The sequence below is a fragment of the Letharia columbiana genome, assembly GCF_014066305.1.
Source record: "Letharia columbiana isolate WasteWater2 chromosome Unknown Sc0000010_s0, whole genome shotgun sequence".
NCBI lineage: Eukaryota > Fungi > Ascomycota > Lecanoromycetes > Lecanorales > Parmeliaceae > Letharia > Letharia columbiana.
In genome coordinates, this window is record NW_023501047.1 from 739983 (window position 1) to 764383 (window position 24401).

Here is a 24401-nt window from a genome sequence, read left to right on the forward strand (position 1 = left end):
TGGGCTTCGGAATCCTGTGACTGTTCAAAGGCGATTTCTGGTCTTTGCAAGCTCCGTGAATCAAGGCAACCACTTTACAGCGCGATTTATAACAGCTGCCACGATCCTCAAGCCAAAGAATCCGGCAAGCGCAAACATGATGCATCCAATCCCCAATGCTTGCAGGTTCCGCCGCTCTATCCCAGCCTTCTTTATGCCAGGCTCTAGGGCATCCTCCATCTGCGTCTTCTTCGAGAGATTCGGTATGTACTTGAAGTCGAACGTCGTCTCTTCCCCCAGACCGCTTTTGTTCTTGATAATGACTTGCCAGAATACCCTGCGTAGCGCCTGGTCGCCTTTTTCAGCAAGCGTACAACGTTTGCACAAGGTTCTTACTTACCGCAATCTTCCGTCGGTCAAGGTATGGTACAGATCTGTATGTGTAGCAGATGGCCATAAAAAAAAGGCACTGCCCAACTGCCAAGGCCCAGTAGTAAATGCTTGGTCTGCCGATACCGAGTGCATCACTTAATTCGCCGCCGTTCAGCCATCGACTGTTGACTTGAAGGAACGCCTCTGAGGCAAAACCGGGAGGTTGGCCCGCCAGTGATTTGATGATATTATTTGCCAAGACCTTCGAGGTTTCCGTGGGCTTTATCTCGTATAGAAAGAGGACCTCCATGATGCGCTTCGCCTTCTCTGGCGTCTCAAAATGCTCAGTTGGAGTGCCCGTCAAATAGGCTATATAGCGCCACAAAGCGACGTAGTCGGTGACCTCACGCTGCGTCATGAAAATGCCCTGCCTTGGTAGGCTGATCCAGATGAGCGTAGCACAAAAGGTACCTATGGTTCCTATGCAGTCTAGATCGTTGATTGGTATTCCCCACGCGTTGATATCATAGTACTCTGGCCGTTGTCGGGCGAGTTTCATGATTCTTTGGCGTACAGCCGCATGGAGTAAGCGAACTCGTACCGAAGAGGCATGGCCAGCGCCACCAGGTTGGATGGATTCCAGCGATCGGGTACACTGAAGTAAATGCTGTGTGGTTTCACTGCGATTATCAGTGACAGCGAAACCTGGAAGGAGACCACAGGTACGCACAATAACCGGTGCCTTGCCACTTTGGTGGAAAACCCGCCTGGTAAAAAGTATTAAATCAGGGGAAATTATGGAGACATATCTGGGCAAACCTGTTCGCGCTAGTGTCTCTACGACTCTCGCCGCCCCCTGGAGATCCAGTTCAGCTAGTTCCCATCAACTCAAACGGTCAAATAACTTTACCATGCCCCCAAGCAAAGACTGGAATGCGAGGCCAGTTAGAACAGGGCCGCCGTATCTATAGAAACAGTCTTGTCCTCGAGCAATCTGATCCCAACATACCCAGGAAGGAACCGTATTGACTTCGACCCACAACTGACCCAGAGCTTCATCATTAAAGGCATTTTGCCGTAACAGAGCGTAAAGATCTCTTTTACCTTCCGGAGCCTGTTCACCAGTGCCGTGGGAGTTGAACTCAGGTTTGGCCTCGTTTCTGACCAAACTGCGAGGAAGACCTGAGCTTGGCGGTGGAGATATCCTGTCCAATTTCTCCAAAGCTTTCTCTCCTAACATGTCGTAGGATTGCTTCATAGGGTCCATTTGGTCCGGATTCAAATGATGCTCTGTCAACTGAAAAGTATATCCAAACGCAGATCGTGTGTGAGCATCCGGTCTTCGAAATGGGTTTGCCCAAGACATTTTGAGTCTTCATGGGCAAGAACAATAGAGTGGAGTCAAGTCAATCTGACGAAAGCATGGACGTTGGTGGAATAAAATTTAGAAAAAGAAGAATGGAGTCGTCATCATTTCAATGTCTAGATTTATCAAGCCAGGCAACGAACCAACCCTAAGTGAATTTCTCATCCATGAATAGAGTCGGCATTATTATTATTAGCATGCTCAGAATTACATACCGATTGCTGAAGAGGAGTCGGTGAGATGAAGATGAGCACCTATTTCAGAGTACAGTGTTGGCGCTTGGCAAGCTGTCAAAAGACTTGGCGGTCTTAGGGGCCGCAACCCTTTGGTTTTTATCAAATGATCTGATTAGGATCACCACATTGATTCGGGAATAAGGAACACAGAGCCTTTTCATCGGTTACACTCACAGTGGCGGCAATTCAATATGCCAGAGGAATCAATTGCTGGAGCTCGCTTCTTCTGACTTCCTTTGGATATCGAGCCCCAGAATACGTGGCCAGTATCAGCAAGCACCGCTCGGACGACGAGCCAAGGGAAGAGCAATTAAGTCAACAAGGCAAGTTCCTCCTGGGTTGCTTAGGAAAACAGCCTTACCACTAATAACGCATACCCTATGTCGAATTTGAACTTCAGTAACGTTGCCGCAAAATATATTGCCTAAGCTCAAATCCATAGTTGTGGGCGAAGCAGTCATTCCGGGCATGTTATTGCGTTTCCACATCGACCGGCAGGCTAGGTGCCAGAGGATTTGGCAGTCTAAAGTGTACAAAGACCAGTATCAGTAACGACTTTCATGCACTATTTAGTGCTCTTACATTGTTCCGGTTTGAAGACGAAATAGACGTTCATTGGCCACTGGGTGCACAAATCTATATGGCATCAACATCATGATTCTACCTTGCATATATTCATACAGGAGTACCATCATCCGAAGCATATGCTACATCGCTCATGCAAAAATCCACCGAACACCAACCACAAATATGTCCCAATGTGTCCAGGCAAGTGGTAAGAGCACAAATGACCTAACTATCTATTATTCCAATTCCAAGGCTCCCTCCTGTGCACCAGCATTCGGGTTAACAAGCTCCTCAAGGCTCTTCGCTTCAGTCTGCGGGCCATCAACGAATTTAATCTCTTGAGATTTTGCTTTCATAGACAATCTTTCATCGATCATTTTAGCCAGGTACACATCTAGGACGTCGGCCCCCATAGGCTCGCCGCCTACACACTTGCTACTCGCAATCTGATTGAGAGCACGAATGGTAAGGTTGAGCTCCTTAGCCAGCTCTTGAAGCGTGCCATGCTCGAGCTTGGCCACTGATGACGAGGTGATCCTATTTCGGAACGTACGCAATGATATGCACATCTGCTCCCCCAACTCATTAAGATCGTTGAGGTTCGCTGCGCTCTTGGTCCGTCGTCGACTGTCCAAAGAAGGAGGTTTAGAGCTAGAGCTGAAAGCATTCTTCTGACTTGATGGGGCCCGTGAGTGGTCTTGCGAGGTCTGGCGCTGAATTCTTCCATTTGCAGGAGACAGCGAAGCGCCTACAGGGAGTGGAAATGCCGGAGCGGAGATCTTGGGCACAGCAGCCAAAGTATATCTGGAAATCTTGCGTCGGACGCGAGACGAAGAAGATGCTCGTATCGGAGTCATTGTGTCGCCCTGGCTTGCCAAAGATTTCTGGAACTCTGAGAGTTCTGCCTTCGACAGAATTTGTCTCAGAGGTTGGGCGGATGGCGGTGTTTGTCTCGAAGGTGATTCTTCGCCATTGGGGGTATCGTGAGATCCAGTTGGTTTTGGCGGGTTGCAAGACAAACTCCACGTCATCACTGTACCATCAAGGCCACAGCTGACTAGGTGATTACGAGGAGACTCGCCTTGTACACATCTTCGGAGGAGCTTGATAGCGGAAACCGCATTCTGTCCATACTCTCTAGTCAACATTGCTCCCGAGTCGTATTCGTGAATTCTAATGGACTTGTCGGTGGAAGAGACGCCCAAAAGTAAGCGCGACGCTGTTGCCATGTCATCGAGCTCGTGTACCTCTAGCGAGCTCATCATCACGCTGTCGCCGCTCATAGGGTCTGAAGGCTTGAAGCTGTGCAGAAGACGGCCAGAAGACACATTATATCTCAGAATTTGCCTGTCCAATGTGGAAACCGACACTACGTTCGGCTCGGCAGGTACCGCTGTGAGGGACACGGGGCTGGCCTTGAGTGTGATGACCCTGATGGATAAAAACGCTATCGACTGCTCTTCTCCATGGGCTAGCTTTCGCACAATTATCGTCCTGTCTGATGATATCGATATGAGAGTGGCCTTGTCTAAAAATTTAACGTCGCCAACGGCTGCCGCATGGTCATTCAAGGTCTGAAGAAGGTCCAGGCGGGATTCATGCTTCCGAAAAAGCTGCAAGGTCCTATCTCGTCCACAAGTCGCAACGATAGTCAAACCCGCTGTGTTGGCGACAGCTATGCCATTCATATCTCCGCTATGCGCCTGAACAGCCACGTCCGTGTCGGCAGATCGATCAATGAGTCTAGGGATAAATTGGTCAGCGAATGTTTCTTGGATGATACTGTATATGCAAATGGCGTCAGAACTTACCGCAAAACACCGATTTTATCGCCTGAAAGCAGATGCTCGTCAGACCCTAAAGGAACCACTATCTTTAGATCATTGGTATCGCCATCTTCTGGATAGACTGGCTGCTCCAGAGGAATCTTCATGCTGCCAGTGCATGTACCGTCGAGCAACCAGAATAGTACAGTACCTCTTGCTGAAAAGGTAAGAAAATCAGGGCCATCGACCCTGGATTTGGGCAGCAGGCTGGACACCCCAAGTACAGCACTCTCGTGGGCAGGCAGTCTTTTGGAATCGGAACCCCCAGAAGCTCTTTCGGTGTCTGCTGCTCCCTGAATCTCAATAATTCGGTGGGAGTCAATTGTGATGACCCTACCGCGCACGAGCCCAATAGCCATAATATCAGGCACCATGTCTGAGCTGGTTGAGGAGAAAGGCAAAGTGGTACCATGTGGGACTGTTGGTATTGTAGGCTTGATCAAGGTATCTAGATGCAAGGACCTCATAGTGCCTTGCCTGCCTCCAATCCAAACAAGCCCGTACATATGATCGAAAACAACGCAGAGGATGCCAAAGTCGACCTGAGCAACTCTCTCAAGTCGCTGCGTCCGGTGGCTGTCGTCCAGAAGGCAGATATCGCCTTGCGCAGTACAGAGGATAGCCTTACAGTCGGATATCGCGGCGACGCTGGTAAATGTTGCATCCATCAGAGGTCCAAGTACGCAATTCCGCCCTGCAAAAGCCTTTGGCGTTAGACTCCCATGTGGTCCTATGCCATTATTGTCCAATTCGAGAGGAATCCGCCAGACCTTGGCATGGCGAATTCCAATACTGACTACGCTGTGACCCAGCCACGTAACACGATGCACATTACTGCACTTGTTACTAGAATGTAACCTAGCCGATCCGGTCTTCGCATTGATTGAATATATAAGTATGAACCCGTCATAATTATTTCCAAGAGTGCAAAGCCAACGGGAGTCGTGAGAGAATGCAACGGAGGAGATCCCGAAGCTATGGTCGCCAAGGATAGACAATGGGACGTCCGATGGACTATCAGACGCTGTAGAGAAAATAAGCACTCTTGGATTATATCCCGTCTGTACCCATTAATTGAGGATAGCGAACCTAGGGGCTGGCCAATTTACCTCTCCAACAGCCATAAGATCACCTCCGCGGCTTAGTGACACGCACGATGTTTCTCTGCTCCGGTTGTTGGGCCTACCATGACTTGGTGAATCTGGAGGATAGTCCAGCAAGCTGTTTTGTATTGTCCCACAACCTCCGTCCTTGAGAGGCGATCCATGTCGACTCTTTCCCGGAGTACTGGGTGGCGTTGCTGGATTGTAGAATGATGGAGTTGCATTGACTGGTAATGCATTCGGTCTGGCCCTGAATAGTCGCTGGATGATATTGAGATGCTCATCGACTCGAGAAAGCACAGTGGCGGAGCCGGCGCAACAGACAAAGCTGTGGCGTTCAGGAAGCGCATCAAAGGCATTAACAGAATTTGAAGTGGTACCGACGACGCTTTTGAGGCTTAGTTGTAAACTGTTATACTCTCGAGCATGTTTTGTAGAATTGGGGCTGGGAGTTTGGATAGCATGAAACCTGCTTATCGGTGTGAGCATCGAGCTTCCAGCATGGCCCATCGAGCTCATCCTAGGTAGTTCAAGAGCGCAGTTCGTCCTCATCTGATGCGCAACCTGAGAAATTGAGCTGGTTCAGCGACAGATGCAAGTGCAATCGAGCCAGAGGTTGCCCGTCGGGGACATGCTAAAACTTCTCAGTAGCGTTCTCCAGACTCTTCACGGTGCCGCAACTGAAATCAAGACATGTTTACCGCGCGACCCGCTAAAGACCTGCGGACCCCTCGGAGTCAAACAGAATGCGAAAGCTTGGCATCCACACAAGGTCCCGCCCCCTCCTAATTTTGTATGTGTAGACCACCCATCATTGATGATATGACCTAGATCTAATTCATCAATCAATTTTTAATAGTCCGAACTGGTCAGTCTTTGAGGCTATACAGATCTACTTTGATCCTATAGTGGGCTTTCTCCTGCGGTTCCTCGCTTGAGAGCGCCTATACGTGGAAAAGCCTCTTTGGCCTTCTTGTTACATCCATTTTGAAACGACCTCTAGGCTCTGGAATATTTCTTACGGTCTTGATTGTGCCTTCCTTTACTTCTTATCGTATTCATGCCATGCTCGGCATGCGCTCCTGGTGCGCTAAGACGCTACTTTACCTACACCGAAGCCGCCAGAACAGCTGGCCTGCGCATTCGCAATGTTCGATGCTTGACCATTGATTCATCAAGGCACCTGTTTCACATCGACTCGTCCCTTCTACGGAATCAGGCTGCCTGCACCCATCGAATCAGTACGTTACAGCCGTCGCAGGTTCCAGGCTTTCAAGCTGCTCTCTCCCCAGTCGAGGACCCTACACGAAGAAAGGAGCCATCTCATCGCGACAGGAATGGCTTGATGATAAGGGTTGAAGATCCCACTGAGATACATGAAAACTTAGTGGGAGTAGCGCAGACAGCGAAAATACCTGTCGAGTTGCGTTCGAGGCGGGACTCGAAATTTTCAGGGTTTCTTAAGCCCCGATCTTCGCCAAAGGATGGAGAATCTTTCGACCAGGTTCGGTTGAAAGAAAATGCGAGGAATCCAGGACAGCGTGGCGATGCAACATCTATGTGGTCGAAAAACTCAATTCGTGAGGAAAACTCAGGATCTTCTAAACTCGCAGGCTCTAGCAGAAAGGCTCGGCTACAGGACTACTCCTCCAGAACTGTTGAGGGGAGCAATGAGGCAATGCGTTCTTCTCGGTCTGCGAAGGCATCCGCGTATTTTCGAACTGGCACTCAAAATTACAAGGACCAGCGTGAACCATGGCAGACACAGAAAAGCGCATTATCAGAGAAGTTCGGTCCCAGAGGTTGGCTTCCCCGGAAGCGTCTTTCGCCAGACACTTTGGAGGGCATTCGAGCTCTTCATGCCCAGCAACCGGATAAATTTACAACGCCAATACTCGCGGATCAATTCAAAGTCTCGCCAGAAGCTATTCGCCGCATCTTGAAGAGCAAGTGGCGACCAAAAGACGAGGAAGAGGAGAGGAGGAGACAGAGATGGGAGAAGCGTGGAGAGAATATATGGAGTCAACTGGTCGAGATAGGGATCAAACCGCCGAAGAAATGGAGAGATATGGGTGTGGGGAAGTCCAGGGAGAGAAAGCCAGCTCGAAGAGAATCGGTGGGGTCTTATTTGGAGTCCAATTCCGAGTCCAAAGTAACATCTAGCCTGCTGGGCCAATCCACTACAATTCTCCATACCATACCAGCGAACGGACATGGGACTGGTTCTCCGGTGCCATTAAGTGACAGGATGCTATGAGCCTATATGTAGGAATATACAGATACTCATACTTAATACTGTAGATTTAAAAATATCGCACGCTAGCATTGAGCCAAAACATCATTGTGAGGTGTCAAGACTAGTATGTTATTGCAACCACAAGCCATTAATGTTTTAGCCAGTTCCGTGCAATTCCAGATGATTTCCTGCGGCGAAAATGGACTCATTTGTGGTACATAGAACATCATTAGCTCTCTCCATGAGCCCGCTACGTCACAGTGAACGGTAGACGCCACGCTTCGCTGCCGCCATTGTTGGCAACTACATCCCACAGTTCAGCTACAGGTGTCAGTATTCCTGGCCCCATGAGCTCCACTGCATGGAGTGACGCTTGGCCGGGGTCATTACCATGTCAGACATCCGTGTGTCTGTGCAATGGAAGAACCCAACAGTCTTCGCCGGCGAGGACATCGAGTGCACAATAACATTCAAGAACATTGCGCTGGTAGGCAGTGTCCGCCGCTCACCATCCCCAAACTGTCACACTGCCAGCCATGGCTCACATCGGGACCGGTGGAAGGAGACTCTGCCTGTGCGCTCCGCCAACGCTCCTACGAGTGCTATGCACAGAACGTCGCCCTCGTTGACAGGCTTTTCTCAATCCCACGCCAGGACACACAAGCAAGCATTGTCGCTCAGCAGCGCCGACGGCTCTCCGAAGTCTCCCATAGTTGATATCACTGACGGCACATCTAGAAGCTCAAATCAGGAGGGAAACAAGCACAGGAGATCCGTCTCGATTGTCTCTTTTCGTGGGGAGGCATACCAGGAGACCTCTCCGCATAGTCAGTTGCTGAGCTCCGGACGTTTAGGCCATGGTCATACTCGTGCGGCCAGTCTGCATGTTATGCCCCGGAGGAACGGGTTACTGAGCAATGGACCATCATCAGGTACTTCTCATTCTGCGTACTTTACTACATGCTAATCACTAGGCCAGCACCAGGAAATGAGCGGGCCTTTACCATGCCTTCTCCTCTCTTCCGTGCTTCTACCTCGTATGCGGAACAACGTCTGAGTCTACAAACTATATCTCACCCAAAGTATCAAATGGTCTCGGACGTTGGTCTTGCCTCTCCAGTGACTGGGACGAGGGATCGCAGTTCCTATCCGAATTACAGATTTCCTCACGTGCCCGCCCCTATAAATGAAGTCTCTGGGCAAGTCCCCTGGTTACCCAACGAACGGTCGCATGATCCTATCAGGAGAGCTCGATCTCCGAGGTCTCAAGACGTTGGCAATGGATTTGACCAATTCAAGCCGGCCACGAGAATCCTTTCGCCTTCTAGTGTCAATGGCACACCGCGGAGCAGCGGCGAATTCTATTCGATGAGCAACAATTCAACCGAGACTCTAGCTTCGGAGTATATTAATCAGGGAAATAGCCGTCTGGTTCACAGGCCAGCTCATAGTCGGCAAGCGTCATGTCTTGCGCCTGCCAAAGCTTCGAAGCCACAAGTGTTAATGATGGGCTACGGGCAGATTACTGGCTCTTTCACCCTTGATGGGTCACTGGTCAATCAAGGGCCATTTGAAGAAGTCAAGAGGAAGGGCATTGTTGGTGGCCAAGGTGGTGGAGGTGTGGTACGCCATAAATCAACCAAGCGAGAGAGTGGACTTCTTGGATCTATAGGCTGGGGAAACATCGGAGGATCTCTTGGTGGCTTTCTTGGTGGGACCGAATTAAGTAGCCTCAAACAGACAAATGACAGCGAAGGTGCAAGATCGATTCCCATTCTTTCAACCCCCCAGTCGATCTTGTTCGTGGATCTTCGGCTCGGACCAGGGGAGAGCAAAAGCTATAATTATCGCCATCCTTTGCCCAAGGGCATACCGCCTTCATATAAAGGACGAGCTATGAAAATATCCTACAATTTGGTTGTGGGCACGCAGCGAGCGTCCAATATCACACAGCAGCACCAAGTCCAACGTGCCGATATTCCCTTCAGGATTTTGCCTAGCGTTAACAGTAAGATCCTGCCTTCGTTGGAACCTGTAATGCTCTAACGCCGGAGTAGGCCACGGTGAAATCCTAGGGCATGACTTGATGTCTCCTCATACAATCTTACAGAATACCGCAGTCACCTCGAGCCTTGACAATTCTCACAAAGCTGGAGTTGTCCCTGGAGATCCTTCTCCGCTAAAAGTCTCGAAATCTTCCCCTACAGAGTTTCTCTCGTATGTAGAAAAGATTCTTGACACACCTCGCGTCGAGTCAGGACATGGTCTCCTCTCTCCGACAGAGATTGACTCGCGATCACATACGCCCATGAGCGAAGAGCCAAGTACCATGAAAGAATCGATTGATCTTGCTATACTGAGAAGCAATATTGCAACATCGATGAATCGCAGCGCAAATCGATTTGAGATAACAAGAAGTGGAGAGCGAGTAGCAGTGATCCTGCTTGCAAGGCCCGCTTACCGTTTGGGCGAAGCTGTACCCCTCGCTGTTGATTTTCAAGATTCAGACATCTTTTGCTACTCGTTACATGCTACCTTGGAGACTGCCGAGACGATAGATCCCGCGATAGCACTGCGGTCTAAAGCCAGTATTCAACGGGTGACTAGACGGATTCATGCGTCTCAATTTGAGTCTACCATCTCTGCAAGAAAAGTCCTTTTCAGTCCGATAATTCCTATTGCATCAACCCCAGAGTTTATAACGTCCGGCATCAACCTTGAATGGAAATTACGGTTCGAGTTCGTTACCAGCCGGCTTGGCGATGCCGAGGAACTGGAAGAAGGCATCGAGGGACTCATGGAAGAGGTAGCTAGAGACGAAAGAGGCAGCGTTCAAGCTGCTGTGCAAGGGCTACCGTGCGAGACTTTCGAAGTCGCAGTACCCTTAAGGGTCTATGGGGCTACGGCAAAATTCGATGAGAAGACTGAAGCAGGCGATTTTTCCATATGAATTGCACGTTGTTGTCGATCACTGCCAAAGATCCTGCGGTGAGCTGCGAATTATGCTGCTAGAAAAGTACTATTGATACACTTTTCGTCGGCGCTTTTAGCAGCGACATTGACCGTCGAAGGCAGCGTGCACACAACGAGAGCTTTTCTAGGGGTGTTCGTAGCTCCAGAACCCCACCTATTCCACGGTAAATGTGTCTGGAAGCCTAGTGCCAGAACATTTAGGAGGATGCCGTAGTGGAAGGCATCCCGTTTTGTTGACCGAGCAGCCATATTAATGTTATCTGCCCAAGTCTAGCTAATCAAGGTGGAGCAAACCCTTTCCAAATCCGTTTCAGGGATGACAGGCACACGGTCTTCGTGGTATTGGCATATGGGAAATAGGAATGCCGCTGTACAATACGCCCATCGAATGTCGTCAGTGTGCTGAGAGATATTCCATGCCCCTAGAATTCCAGATGCATACTGTGGCGGGTCCTTAACCGTGATTATACCATGCAGAATATCGTAACCGGCTGATGACTGGTCAGAAAGGTGTCTCCAAAAGTGCTCGAAAAATCTATGAAATATTTAGAAGAATTTGAAACGTTGACCAAGCAGCCCTAAGTACACACTAGAGTACGGGCTCACCCGGGTAGCAAAAAAGCCCGCACACCCTAACCAAATGAAGACGACTGCCTTCCCAGCAGAATTACCTACATTGTTGAATGATTCTCTATATAATAGCCAGTCATTTGACCGTTACCGTCTATTACAGCCTGAAGCCTTTCGGGCGACGACATTGTGCTTGATAATGAGGGAAGACTACTAAATTTGTGTGTGAAATGTATGCGGGATGGCCCTGCTTACTCGGAGTTGGTATGGAGAGGACACCAATGGAACGACTCACCAAGATCAGATAAGGTCATCGATCTAGCAGCTGCTAGCCGGGTGGGGCTTCGGGCGCTTAAATCGTAAATCGCGGCAAGTCGTCTCCAAGGCAATTCCTCGATCTCAAACAGTAAACAGTGAGACTAGGTACACCAAAACCAAACAAACAGCTGATTGCCAAGACGGGCAGTCATTTGGCTATCCAACTCGGTGTAAGTAACATTCCATGCGGGATCTGCTACCATAAGTAGATGTTTCCTGACTGACCCAGTGGAATGCAGTAAACCCTCTGCGTGACATCCAAGGCGCAGATACTGCAGACAGTGAGATGGCTTCATTCATCACCACAATGTTCGTCTCTCCACCCTTCCCGGATATATCTCCCAAGCCGCTTCCAGCCGTCTCTACCCCAGTACAAATCGCTCCATTCCGCACGTCACTTGCTATTCATGCTACACTTTATGCGGCAGCAACGAAGCAGCCGAAGCAAGCCCACGAAAATGAAGATCTAAGCTTATCGTATGATGTCGCTAGAAATGCAAGAACGAGAGGTCAATTCAAGCCCAAACACGCAAACAAGGGAACAAGCAGCTACCAATTACGACAATTCGCCGAGGCGACTCTTGGGAGCGGTAGTTTGAGGAAGGCTGTGAAACTGCCCGAGGGAGAAGACTTGAGTGAATGGCTAGCCGTCAATAGTAAGGAGAATACAGCATCTGCCTGTGAAGCGGCTAACGTCTGACAGTCGTCGATTTCTATAACCAAATCAATCTTCTTTACGGTTCCATCACAGAGTTCTGCTCTCCACAGTCGTGCCCTGAGATGAAAGCCACTGATGAGTAATGTTCTTCCATCTCAATCAATCGGGTGTCGCTGATGAAATAGATTCGAATATCTCTGGCAAGACTCCGAGAATTTCAAGCGACCGACCAAGATGCCTGCACCTGAATATATCGAGCATTTGATGGCATGGGTCCAGAGTAATATCGACAACGAATCGATGTTCCCTAGCAGGATAGGTGGGTTCGACAGGATACTATACCCTTAATGATGCTGATTGAAATGCCAGGCGTGCCCTTTCCAAAATCCTTTCCAGTCCTGATCCGTCAGATTTTCAAACGACTCTACAGAGTATACGCCCATATCTACTGTCATCACTATCCGGTAGTTGTTCAGCTCGGATTAGAACCTCATCTGAACACGAGTTTCAAGCATTATGTTCTCTTCATTGACGAGCACAGCCTAGCAAGCGGGAAAGATTTCTGGGGGCCTTTGGGAGACCTGGTTGACAGCATGCTGAGGAGCGACTGATTAGTTAATCGACAACCGAGTTGCGAAGATCTATGATGTGAAACGGACGCATGCATAACAGGATTTTGGTGCATTCTTTGGCAGCGGGATAGGTCTGGGTCTCGTCTACTTTTGTAGTGTCTTTGATTTAGCATAATTACGTATGCCACATTGCAAATGAGGACGAGGGGGAGCCCGTAAATAGCAAGAAGGCTTGGCGCAGGTGCTAGTAGAACGGAGCAAAACCATAAGGCTCTATCCGCCCGGCATTAAGTACCGTCTGTGATACTTCACAGCATCTGCCACTCTTTATTTCGTCGGTAATCTGTCAACATGTTGTCAAGACAAGTGAGGACTGTGTCATCGAGAGCAGCAGCGTCCCGCATATCTTGCGCAGTTGCTCCTCCAGCCCTGAGGACCTACGCACAGGCAGCGCCAGCTCAAGATGCTAAACCACCAGTAGCTCTGTACGGCCTTGACGGAACATACGCGAGTGCATTGGTATGTCCGAGATATCCATACTCCCTACAGAAATTGAAGGCGGCCGAGCTTGAGTCATCGTCAAAGGTAACTGATTGTCCTAAATCTAGTATACGGCCGCAGTCAAAACATCTGCACTCGAAACCACGTCGAAGTCTCTCGCAGCCTTAGCCGATGTCTTCAAAAAGGACACCAAGCTCCCCGTCATTCTCACCGCTCCAACTCTAACACCTGGCGACAAGTCTCAGATTATTCAGGAGCTACAACGGCACATGGGAGGGCAGGATAAGGGCGATACGGTCAAGAACTTCCTGAAGACACTCGCCGACAACAATAGGCTTGGGATACTACAAGGCGTGTGCGAGAAGTTTACAACGCTTATGGGTGCTGCAAGAGGGGAGATCGATTTGACCATCACAAGCGCTTCGGTAAGTCTTCAGCTGAACGATGGCGACTTCTTTAAATTGATGAGCGTACTTATTTACAGAAGCTTGATCCGAAGACACTTCAAAGGCTAGAGACTGCCGTCTCCAAATCAGAGTACAGTCAAGGCAAAAAGCTCAAGGTCATACCAAAGGTAAAGCACAATGATGATCTAGCTCTCTGCAAAGGTTAACAGATTGAAAGGTGAACCCTGAAATCAAGGGTGGCTTGGTTGTAGAGATTGGAGATCGGACAATTGATCTGAGTGTTTCTTCGAAGATTTCGAAGATGAATAAGCTCTTAACCGACACCCTATAAGAATTCACCCTCTTAGGAAGATAGGGAGGTATATTAGGGAGAGCTTTTGATCGAATGGTCTGACAACATCGGAGCACCATTTGCGTCGCGTTGTACATCATCAACAGTCCCGCAGCCATTTCCTGAAATAGATTTAGGTCTAGATCATTGAATACTTCTACAACCATGGCTATTGAGGATTTGCGACCTTTGTCGTGGTGAAATGTTAGCATCCACAGGCCCGAATCATTTCGTCCAGAATGTAGACCATTCAAGTCATCATCCCAGCCTTTGCGCTCTTATCCTGCAGGTAACTCTTTCGGTGTGGGTTCTTCTCTAGCTCTGGGGCGCGGTTGAGAGGTGTCCATTTCGGCTCGTCCTTGAACAGTCGCATGGCTTTGATGTACTGCTCATATCATCAGCGTTTCCTTCCCTGGAATCGCACTTCCAAAGCATACGTTCTTGTTATCCGTGGTAAAGCGATGGAAGATGCCTACGACGTTGTCCAATTAGCGCTGATCTAGCACTGGTGATGGTGACAAGATCAAATGGACTGGGACTGTACCCGATGGTAGAATGATCAGGTCATCCTTTTCCAGCCCAATTCTGACCCATTCATCGCTGTGGCTCCTCACGTCGAAAAAGCCATTGCCGTCGAGTATGTATCGGATCTCTTCATCCTCGTGGAGGTGCTCGTTGAAAAACATCTTTACTTTTTCCTCGTATACCGGACCCATCTTCTCTGGCGATACAATGATCTCATCTCTGTTCTTGTAAGACCGCTCGGAGGCAATCTTGTCAACTGTAGATACCGAAGGGCAGTGGTGGTAGAGGACGCCGAGGTGAGAGAGGTAGTCTGTGCTTACAGCGCGCCCAGAGTCATGGTCTTCGCGCTGATCGCTCTGGCATGGTGTCAGAGATCAAGACGGGTGTGGAGGTGATATAGCCTACTGGATCTTCGTTGTAATAGTATGCTTTCATGGTTGCTCAGAGAACATATAGATGTTCGCTTGGTTCAGTAATTGAACTTCGGTTACTGCTTAATATGTCTCGTGCTAGAATATAGCCGGAATTTTTATGCAAGCTGGTGCGGTGTTGTTTGTTTGGCGGCAGCAGCTCCATGACTCCGGACAGTCCCCCTCCCCGTCCATACTAATGCCGCCCTAGCGGGTATCCCCGACGGGTTAAACTCTCCCGGTACTTACTACCCTATGATGACACGGGGGTGTCAGATCTCGTCGTACACCCTAACCAAATGGAGAATAGGATATTCCCTCAGGATTTTGTAGAGGGGCTAAGCCGCTTTTCTAAATCTTATTAGAGTATATAACGAGATCTGACACCCTCGTAGATGACTATTCTATAACGAAGAACTTAAAAAATAATTAGCTAGTAAGCTTATATTCTTCTTTTTAAACTTTATTATCCTTATTTTTTTAATCTTTTAATTTAATTTAATTTTTATAATATAATATTATTTATTAAAATTATTAAAAAATATAATTAAAGAAAGTAAGTCTATTTTAAATATATAAAAAATAGTTATAAGAAAGATATAAAGAAAGTATTAAAATTCGAATTATATAACTCTTAACGATTATATATATTAGTATATATAATAGAATAAAATAGAGCTAAGTATAAAAATCTTAAATTTATATATATAGTTAATTATAAATTTAAAATTATTATACTTTTTAATTAAATCGAATAAGTTAACTCGTAAGCTCTCTTAAGCTCTCTTATTAAGAATTTATATATAAAAAATTTATACTCTAAAATAATTAGCTTTCTATAAATATTATTACTTTATAATTTCGTAAATTATAGAGCTTAATTTACGCTTTCTAATAATATAAAATTTATAAAATTTAATTTACTATTAATAAATTAAAATATTATTTAAATATTATAGTTATATTAAATATATTTAAAATTAAATAATAATTCTTTTATTTATTTACGAGTAAAGGTATATAAATTAAATTTATAATTTTTTTTTTAATTAGATCTATCGAGTAAATTTAATAAGCGATCTTTAAGAAGCGATATTTAAGTACCTTGCCTTTTAATAATTATAAGATTAAATTTTAAGTTTTTTAAAGCACTTAAAAGCGAAATCTACGCTCTATAATTTAAAAATTTAATCTTAAAAATTTAATAGAAAATAAAAAAGTTATTTAATTTGTAAATAATATATATCTATTTTTTTAATAGTTAATAGTTACGAACGCTAATTTATTTATTTATAATAACTTAGTCGATCTAATTAAAGAGCGTAGTAACTCTAAATTTATAATTAACTATATATATAAATTTAAGATTTTTAAGCTTAATTATATCTTATTCTATTATATATATTAATATTAATATAAATATAAATATAATATAAATATAAATATATTAAATAAGATAATTAAGTTATTAATTTATATAAATAGAAGAAAGATATTAAATAGTAAATAAATGTCTTTATTAAAATACGCTAGATTTAAATAGATAAGAGAGTTAAATAATATATTAAGAATATAAAATATACTTATAATATTATTTTCTCTCTTTATAAAATTATATTTTATAATTAATAAATAAAAAGATAGAAAAATAGATATATATATACGCTTAACGTTTAAAAAATAATAAAAGTAATAAAGAAATAATTATATTCGAGAACTTTAATATTATACTTTTTTCTATAAGTAATATTAATAACGATAATTATTAAAAGTAGAATATTAGATATATTAGAAAAGAATAATTATTACTAAAAGACTAATTATTAATTTATAAGATATACGAATATTTATATATATAAAATAGATGGCTAATAGTAGCTAATAATTACTAGCTCTAATAATACGCGATATATATGCGATAGCCGAAGGGGCTAATATTATAATACTTCTCGATAGCCTAGATTTCCTAAACCTTAGTATACCGTATCTTATATATATTAGTTTTCAAATCTACGCTTTAAATTCGAAATTAATTATTTACCCGACCTCGTTAAATCTATAAAAAACCTCGATAGAGAAAATAGAAAGAGTGCCGAGGCTTTAAATACCCGTTTCGAAACCTCGAAATAATATGAGAGTTTTTTGATATTTTACCCGTATTGTTTCGGAACTAATAATTTACCCGTATTGCTTCGAGACCTTAAAATAATGTAAGGATTTTTAATATTTTGCCCGTATTATTTCGAGACCTCGAAATAATCTAAGGGTTTTTAATAGTTTGTTTATATTGTTTCGAGACCTCGAATAATAATTTACCCGTGTTATTTCGGGGTTTTAATAGTTTACTCGTATTATTTCGAGACCTCGAATGAAATAAGAATTTTAGTTCGATATTTTTTATATAGGGATTAAATAGCGACAGCCCTCTCGTCGATAGATACGAGTTAAAAAAATGGGCTGTCGTTATGAAATATATCTATTTATAAACGGTTATCGAAGACTTAGTTTAATATCTCTTAGAAAGTATAAGAATATTTTAATACTATTCTACTCGCTTTCGGGCTTATAATCTATTAAAAGTAGAATATTAGATATATTAGAAAAGAATAATTATTACTAAAAGACTAATTATTAATTTATAAAATATACGAATATTTATATATATAAAATAGATAACTAATAATAACTAATAATTACTAGTCTTAATAATACGCGATATATATACGATAGTCGAAGGGGCTAATATTATAATAATAATAGCTTATTATATTTACGCTATAACGATATTATTAATTAAAGTATAGATATATATAGAAAATCTAATTAAGAGAAAATCGATATAGTATAATAAAAATAATATCTATAAGCGTAGAGATAAATAGTAATAATTTTCGAATTTATATTTAAGCGAATAGAATATTAATAAAATAATACGACGTAATTAATCGAAGGCTCTCGAATCGAATCGAGTTATAAGCGCTAAAAACTCTAATTTAATATTAAGTAAGTTTCTCTATAAAATATTATATAATTAATATTAATAAAGGCTATCGATAATAATAATAAGATTTATAAATAATATATTATAGCTTCGAACGATACTTAGATATCTATTAATAAGAAAACTCTACGCGAGAGACCTTATATAATATAATTAATAATCGATATAGATCTAAGAGATTAATTCTCGACTTCTAAAAAAATAAGACTATTATAAAGATATCGAACGATTTCAATTTAATTAAAAACGAGATATTTGAATTAATTTCGATATTTTATAAGTTAACTCTTATAGATAAGATTTTTTAAAATATCGTTAGGGGGGAAAAAAAATTATAAAAGTCGTTTACTAGATCTTAGTAATTTTCGAATTTATCGCTATTTATATTATACTAAATAAGATTATTATTAAAATCTTTCTATTTAACTTTATACTTAAAACGACTATAAATTAATTTAAAGATAAATATTTCTTTAATAATCTATTTAATCTAATCGTTAATAGTAATATATTTTAGCGAAAAGTTTATCTATTCTAATAAAGAATTATTTATTATTAATATATATAAAAGAATAAGATCGAGTTAAGCTTAAAAATCTTAAATTTATATATATAATTAATTATAAATTTAGAGTTACTACGCTCTTAAATTAGATTAATTAAATTATTATAGATAAATAAATTAGCGTTCGTAATTATTAAAACTATTAAAAGTAGAATATTAGATATATTAGAAAGAATAATTATAACTAAAAGACTAATTATTAATTTATAAGATATATGAATATTTATATATATAAAATAGATAATTAATAGTAGCTAATAATTACTAGTTCTAGTAATACGCGATATATATACGATAGTCGAAGAGGCTAATATTATAATACTTCTCGATAGTCTTAGAAGCTAGATTCCCTAAACCCTAGTATATCGTATCCTATATATATTAGTTTTTAAATTCACGCTTTATATTCGAGATTAATTATTTACTTAACCTCGTTAAATCTATAAAAAACCTCGATAAAGAAAATAGAAAGAGTACCGAGGCTTTTAAATACCCGTTTCGAGACCTCGAAATAATATAAGAATTTTTAATATTTTGCCTATATTATTTCGAGACCTCGAAATAATCTAAGAATTTTAATAATTTACTTATATTATTTTAAGACCTCGAAATAATCTAAAGACTTTAATAATTTACCCGTATTATTTCGAGAGTTTAAAATAATATAAGAATTTTTAATTAATTCGAGTTCTCGTATAATATAAGAGCTTTTTATTTATATTAATTTCGAGATCTCGAATAAAATAAGAATTTTAGTTCGATATTTTTAATATAAAGATTAAATAGCGATAGTCCTCTCGTCGATAAGTACGAGCTAAAAAAATGGGCTATCGCTATAAGATATATCTATTTATAAATAATTATCGAAGACTTAGTTTTGTCAGGACCAGCATAGGTGCGATACCAGTATGGGTGAGGTAGAACTAGGATAATAAGGCTACCGAACTATGTAGGTGGGAAGGAGGCATGATATAGATAATAAAAATAATATCTATTAACGTAGGAGGTCGAGATAGCCATAGGGCTAATTTTCGAATTTATATTTAAGCGAATAGAATATTAATAAAATAATATATATACTATAATTAATCGAAGACTCGAAGACCCTTTAATTCGAATCGAGTTGAAGGTTATAAGCGCTAAAGCACACCAATTTAATATTAAGTAAGTTTCTCTATAAAATATTATATAATTAATTTAATTGCTGGGAAAGGCTATCGATAATGACAAGAATAAGATTTATAAATAATATATATTATAGCTTCGAACGATACTTAGATATCTATTAATAAGAAAACTCTACGCGAGAGATTTTTATATAATATAATAATTTATAATCGATATAGACTAAGAGATCTAAGAGATTCTGGAAACTTACAAAAAAATAGGACTTTTAATGCCGACCTCCGTTTGATATAAAAGTCGTTTATAGATCTTAGTAATTTTCGAATTTTAATTTCTTTAATTTATCGCTATTTATATTATACTAAATAAGATTATTATTAAAATCTTTCTATTTAACTTTATACTTAAAACGACTATTAATTAATTTAAAGATAAATATTTCTTTAATAATCTATTTAATCTAATCGTTAATAGTAATATATTTTAGCGAAAAGTTTATCTATTCTAATAAAGAATTATTTATTATTAATATATATAAAAGAATAAGATCGAGTTAAGCTTAAAAATCTTAAATTTATATATATAATTAATTATAAATTTAGAGTTACTACGCTCTTAAATTAGATTAATTAAATTATTATAGATAAATAAATTAGCGTTCGTAATTATTAAAACTATTAAAAGTAGAATATTAGATATATTAGAAAGAATAATTATAACTAAAAGACTAATTATTAATTTATAAGATATATGAATATTTATATATATAAAATAGATAATTAATAGTAGCTAATAATTACTAGCTCTAATAATACGCGATATATTATACGATAGTCGAAGGGGCTAATATTATAATACTTTCCGATAGTCTTAAAAGCTAGATTCCCTAAACCCTAGTATATTATATTTTATATATATTAGTTTTTAAATTTACGCTTTATATTCGAGATTAATTATTTACTTAATCTCGTTAAATTTATAAAAAACCTCGATAAGAAAAATAAAAAGAGTGCCGGGGCTTTTAAATACCCGTTTCGAGACCTCGAAATAATATAAGAATTTTTAATATTTTGCCTATATTATTTCGAGACCTCGAAATAATCTAAGAATTTTAATAATTTACTTATATTATTTTAAGACCTCGAAATAATTATAAAAGTTTTAATATTTTACTCGTATTATTTCGAGATTTTAAAATAATATAAGAATTTTTAATTAATTCGAGTTCTCGTATAATATAAGAATTTTTTATTTATATTATCTCGAGATCTCGAATAAAATAAGAATTTTAGTTCGATATTTTTTATATAAGGATTAAATAGCGATAGCTCTCTCGTCGATAAGTACGAGCTAAAAAAATGGGCTATCGCTATAAGATATATCTATTTATAAATAATTATCGAAGACTTAGTTTAATATCCATATTAGAAAGTATAAGAATATTCGATACTATTCTATTCGCTTTCGAGTTTATAATCTATTAAAAGTAGAATATTAGATATATTAGAAAGAATAATTATAACTAAAAGACTAATTATTAATTTATAAGATATACGAATATTTATATATATAAAATAGATGGCTAATAGTAGCTGATAATTACTAGCTCTAGTAATACGCGATATATATACGATAGCCGAAGGGGCTAATATTATAATAAAAACCTTATCCTTTCGCGTCTCTCTTATTAAAAAAATAGATATATATTATTAACATATAGAATAACTTTTTTATTTTCTATTAAAATTTTAAGATTTTTTTTTTAAATTTTAAAGCGCTATTTATGCTTTCCGAATTTTTAAGAATTCTAAAATTTAGTCTTATAATTATTAAAGCGCAAGGAATTTAAATATCGCTCATTAAAGTTCGCTCGACAGTCGGACAGCCCTAATCAGGTACACATTATTTGATTTTAGAATAATTTTTTTATTTTCTATTAAAATTTCGAGATTTTTTTTTAAATTATAGAATAAAATATAGGCTTTTAGAAAAAAAAACTTATTAAATTTAATTCTATAATTATTAAAGTATAAGAAATTTAAATATCGCTTATTAAAGATCGCTTATCTACTTACTCGATAGCTCTAATTAAAAAAAAGATTATAAATTTAATTTATAGGCCTTTACTCGTAAAATTTAAAAGATTAAGATAAAAGATATCGTAGATTTTTATACTTAGCGAAAGTTTTAGATAATATAAAATTCTAATAAGATCTATAATCTTAAATAAACTAAATCTCTTATAATTTAATTTATAAAAAAGATAATTAAAAGTAATATTCTTACTACTTAGAAAGATCTTATCGTTTATCTAAAAGATAATTTTTTATTAATATTTATTAACTTATATAACTATAGTCTTTTAAACGCGATCTATATTACTTTTAATATACTTAAAAGTCTATTTTATATAATTTATAATATTCTTTATTTAAGTAATATTAAGATACTTATAAATAATTTTATAATTAATAATATTCGAGCTAAAAGTTACTTAAAAATAAAATCTCTTATTAATAAAAAAAGATAAGATATTAATAATCGATAAGATAATATTATTATTAACGAACTTAATAATAAATAACTATCTTATTTAATTATTCTATATATAATTATAATATATTTAAAAATAATACTTTATCTTCTAATTTACTTATTTAATCTATTTATTAATTTTAAAATAAAAGACTATTAATAGTTTAATTATAATATCTAATTATTTATAAAAAGATTTCTATATAGTAATTATAAATTAAAGATTTTAATTTAATATTATCGAGGTTAATAGACTATATAGATAAAATATCTCTTTAAATAATAAGTTAACTATCTTCTAGATAATAATATTTTTATTAATATTAAAATAAATTACGTAGTAATATTTCTTAATAAACTAATTAATTATTACTTAAATAGTATTATAGTTATTAAATATAAATAAGTCTATAACGAAGTTAATCGATATATTTTATTATTATTTCTATAGAATTAATAAAGATTATAATAAATTATATTTTTAATCGCGAGATATTTTAGCTCTTTAATAGATAGAATAATTTTAAATATAAATAGCTATTATTATTATTATTTCTTATTAATAATATTCTCTTTTAAGTAATTTATAAATATATATTATCTCGAGATAGTTATAAGATAATTAATTATATATCTCTTAAATAATATTAATATATATATTATCGAATATTTATAAATAATTTTTATAGTAAAATATTTTATTTTATACGAAGTATTTATTAAGAGTAATTTCTTAAAACTTATTCTTATTTTCGACGATAGTCTTATAAATTTCTATATAATAATTATTATTCTTATTAGCCTCTACTATCTTATAATAGATAAAATTATTAATTATATATATATTAATATATTCGCTATTTAATTTTAATTAATTAAGAATAAGAATTATTTAATATTATTAACGTAATCGTTTATTTTTAGAATTAATTAGTTTATATTTAGCTATTTATATAAATATATCGATCTTAATATTCTAAGATCTAAATCGATAAATAATCTTTATATTAAATTCTAATAATATATCTAAATATCGAGCTTAGCGTTAATTAAGATTTCTTCTCTTAATAAAATATATTAATTCTTTATAATCGATAAAGATTCTAATAAAGACGTTTATATATTTTAGCTTAAGGCGCTAGTATTCTAGATAGCGAATAATTACTAATAATTCCTTATTATAGATCTAATAATTATATTTAATAGAGATTAGATTTTTACTATAAAAGACTATCGAGTAAAATACTCTTTTATTATTATATTAAGAAAGAATATCTTTATTAATATAGTCGAAAGAGTTAATCTCTAAAACGATCTTCTTTATTCTATTAAAATAATATAAAATTAAAGCTTTAATAACAACGACTTTTAGAAAGTAAAAGATCTTTTAATATATTAGAGACTAATTAAATATAATCTTCTTTATCGTAAATTTTATTATAAATTTAACTATTTTAAAGAAGTCTCTAATAAATTATTAATAAAAATTATAAAATCTAATAAAGATCTATATCTCTTTAAGATTAATAGATATAATTTACTTAATAATAGTCTAGATTTAATAAGATCTATTTATAGCTCGTCTATAGATATTAATAAGCTTAGAAATTTAATTTTTTTAATATAGAATTCGTACTTAAAAATATTTATCTAAAAATCGATATCTCTTAATTTCTAGAGAATTTATCTAACGTATTAAATATATTTCTTTTTTATCTTATTATAAATAAGTATATTATCGAGATAGATTTAATAGAAATCGTTTAGATATTTAAATAGAATATTATTTATATATTATTAATATATAATTAAGCTATTAATTAAATCGAAGGAGAGGATTTAATACTTATATATTCTAAGAGAGATAATAAAAGTAATAAAATTCTCGCTATTAGAATATATACGTAGTTTATTAAATATAATTATAATATCTAATCGAGTAAGATATTTATATCTCTAAATTCTTATTAAAATCTTATCTATTAATAGAATTAGATATTAATTTTTTTTAGTAATAACGTTTAGCTTTTAATAATTTATATAAAAACGTAATTCTTTATATAACTTTTTTATAAATAGAATAAGTAAGATAAATAGTATATAACTTAATATTATAAATCCCTTCTTTAGATATTCATTTAGATATTTCTTTATTTATTCTAATTTATATTTTAACATCGAATAGATTCTACTTTTTAGAAGTTTCATTTTATCGAAGCTATCGT

The 24401-nt window shown here is 38.0% G+C and overlaps 7 protein-coding genes across 7 annotated transcripts; 4 read left to right on the forward strand and 3 right to left on the reverse strand.

Annotated features, from left to right (window-relative positions):
* Nucleotides 1-60: 60 nt before the first annotated feature.
* On the reverse strand, nucleotides 61-1717 carry HO173_004093 (uncharacterized protein; the record flags this gene model as incomplete). Its single annotated transcript, XM_037306017.1, has 5 exons — nucleotides 61-327; nucleotides 380-1031; nucleotides 1082-1118; nucleotides 1171-1207; nucleotides 1262-1717. The coding sequence occupies 5 exons, from the start codon at nucleotides 1715-1717 to the stop codon at nucleotides 61-63; spliced, it is 1449 nt and encodes a 482-aa protein (XP_037167210.1).
* Nucleotides 1718-2756: 1039 nt separating this feature from the next.
* On the reverse strand, nucleotides 2757-5968 carry HO173_004094 (uncharacterized protein; the record flags this gene model as incomplete). The annotated part of the gene is made up of 3 exons (XM_037306018.1): nucleotides 2757-4263; nucleotides 4332-5407; nucleotides 5456-5968. The coding sequence occupies 3 exons, from the start codon at nucleotides 5966-5968 to the stop codon at nucleotides 2757-2759; spliced, it is 3096 nt and encodes a 1031-aa protein (XP_037167211.1).
* Nucleotides 5969-6509: 541 nt separating this feature from the next.
* On the forward strand, nucleotides 6510-7706 carry HO173_004095 (uncharacterized protein; the record flags this gene model as incomplete). The annotated part of the gene is made up of 1 exon (XM_037306019.1): nucleotides 6510-7706. The coding sequence occupies one exon, from the start codon at nucleotides 6510-6512 to the stop codon at nucleotides 7704-7706; it is 1197 nt and encodes a 398-aa protein (XP_037167212.1).
* Nucleotides 7707-8076: 370 nt separating this feature from the next.
* On the forward strand, nucleotides 8077-10635 carry HO173_004096 (uncharacterized protein; the record flags this gene model as incomplete). The annotated part of the gene is made up of 3 exons (XM_037306020.1): nucleotides 8077-8617; nucleotides 8665-9693; nucleotides 9743-10635. The coding sequence occupies 3 exons, from the start codon at nucleotides 8077-8079 to the stop codon at nucleotides 10633-10635; spliced, it is 2463 nt and encodes an 820-aa protein (XP_037167213.1).
* Nucleotides 10636-11853: 1218 nt separating this feature from the next.
* HO173_004097 (uncharacterized protein) lies at nucleotides 11854-12815 on the forward strand (the record flags this gene model as incomplete). The annotated part of the gene is made up of 4 exons (XM_037306021.1): nucleotides 11854-12202; nucleotides 12250-12343; nucleotides 12390-12523; nucleotides 12574-12815. 4 exons carry the CDS (start codon nucleotides 11854-11856, stop codon nucleotides 12813-12815), a joined length of 819 nt encoding a protein of 272 aa, XP_037167214.1.
* A 312-nt stretch (nucleotides 12816-13127) lies between these two features.
* Nucleotides 13128-14015, forward strand: HO173_004098 (uncharacterized protein; the record flags this gene model as incomplete). The annotated part of the gene is made up of 4 exons (XM_037306022.1): nucleotides 13128-13295; nucleotides 13385-13702; nucleotides 13762-13851; nucleotides 13902-14015. 4 exons carry the CDS (start codon nucleotides 13128-13130, stop codon nucleotides 14013-14015), a joined length of 690 nt encoding a protein of 229 aa, XP_037167215.1.
* A 250-nt stretch (nucleotides 14016-14265) lies between these two features.
* On the reverse strand, nucleotides 14266-14975 carry HO173_004099 (uncharacterized protein; the record flags this gene model as incomplete). The annotated part of the gene is made up of 4 exons (XM_037306023.1): nucleotides 14266-14400; nucleotides 14453-14487; nucleotides 14560-14896; nucleotides 14946-14975. 4 exons carry the CDS (start codon nucleotides 14973-14975, stop codon nucleotides 14266-14268), a joined length of 537 nt encoding a protein of 178 aa, XP_037167216.1.
* Between the last annotated feature and the right edge of the window lie 9426 nt (nucleotides 14976-24401).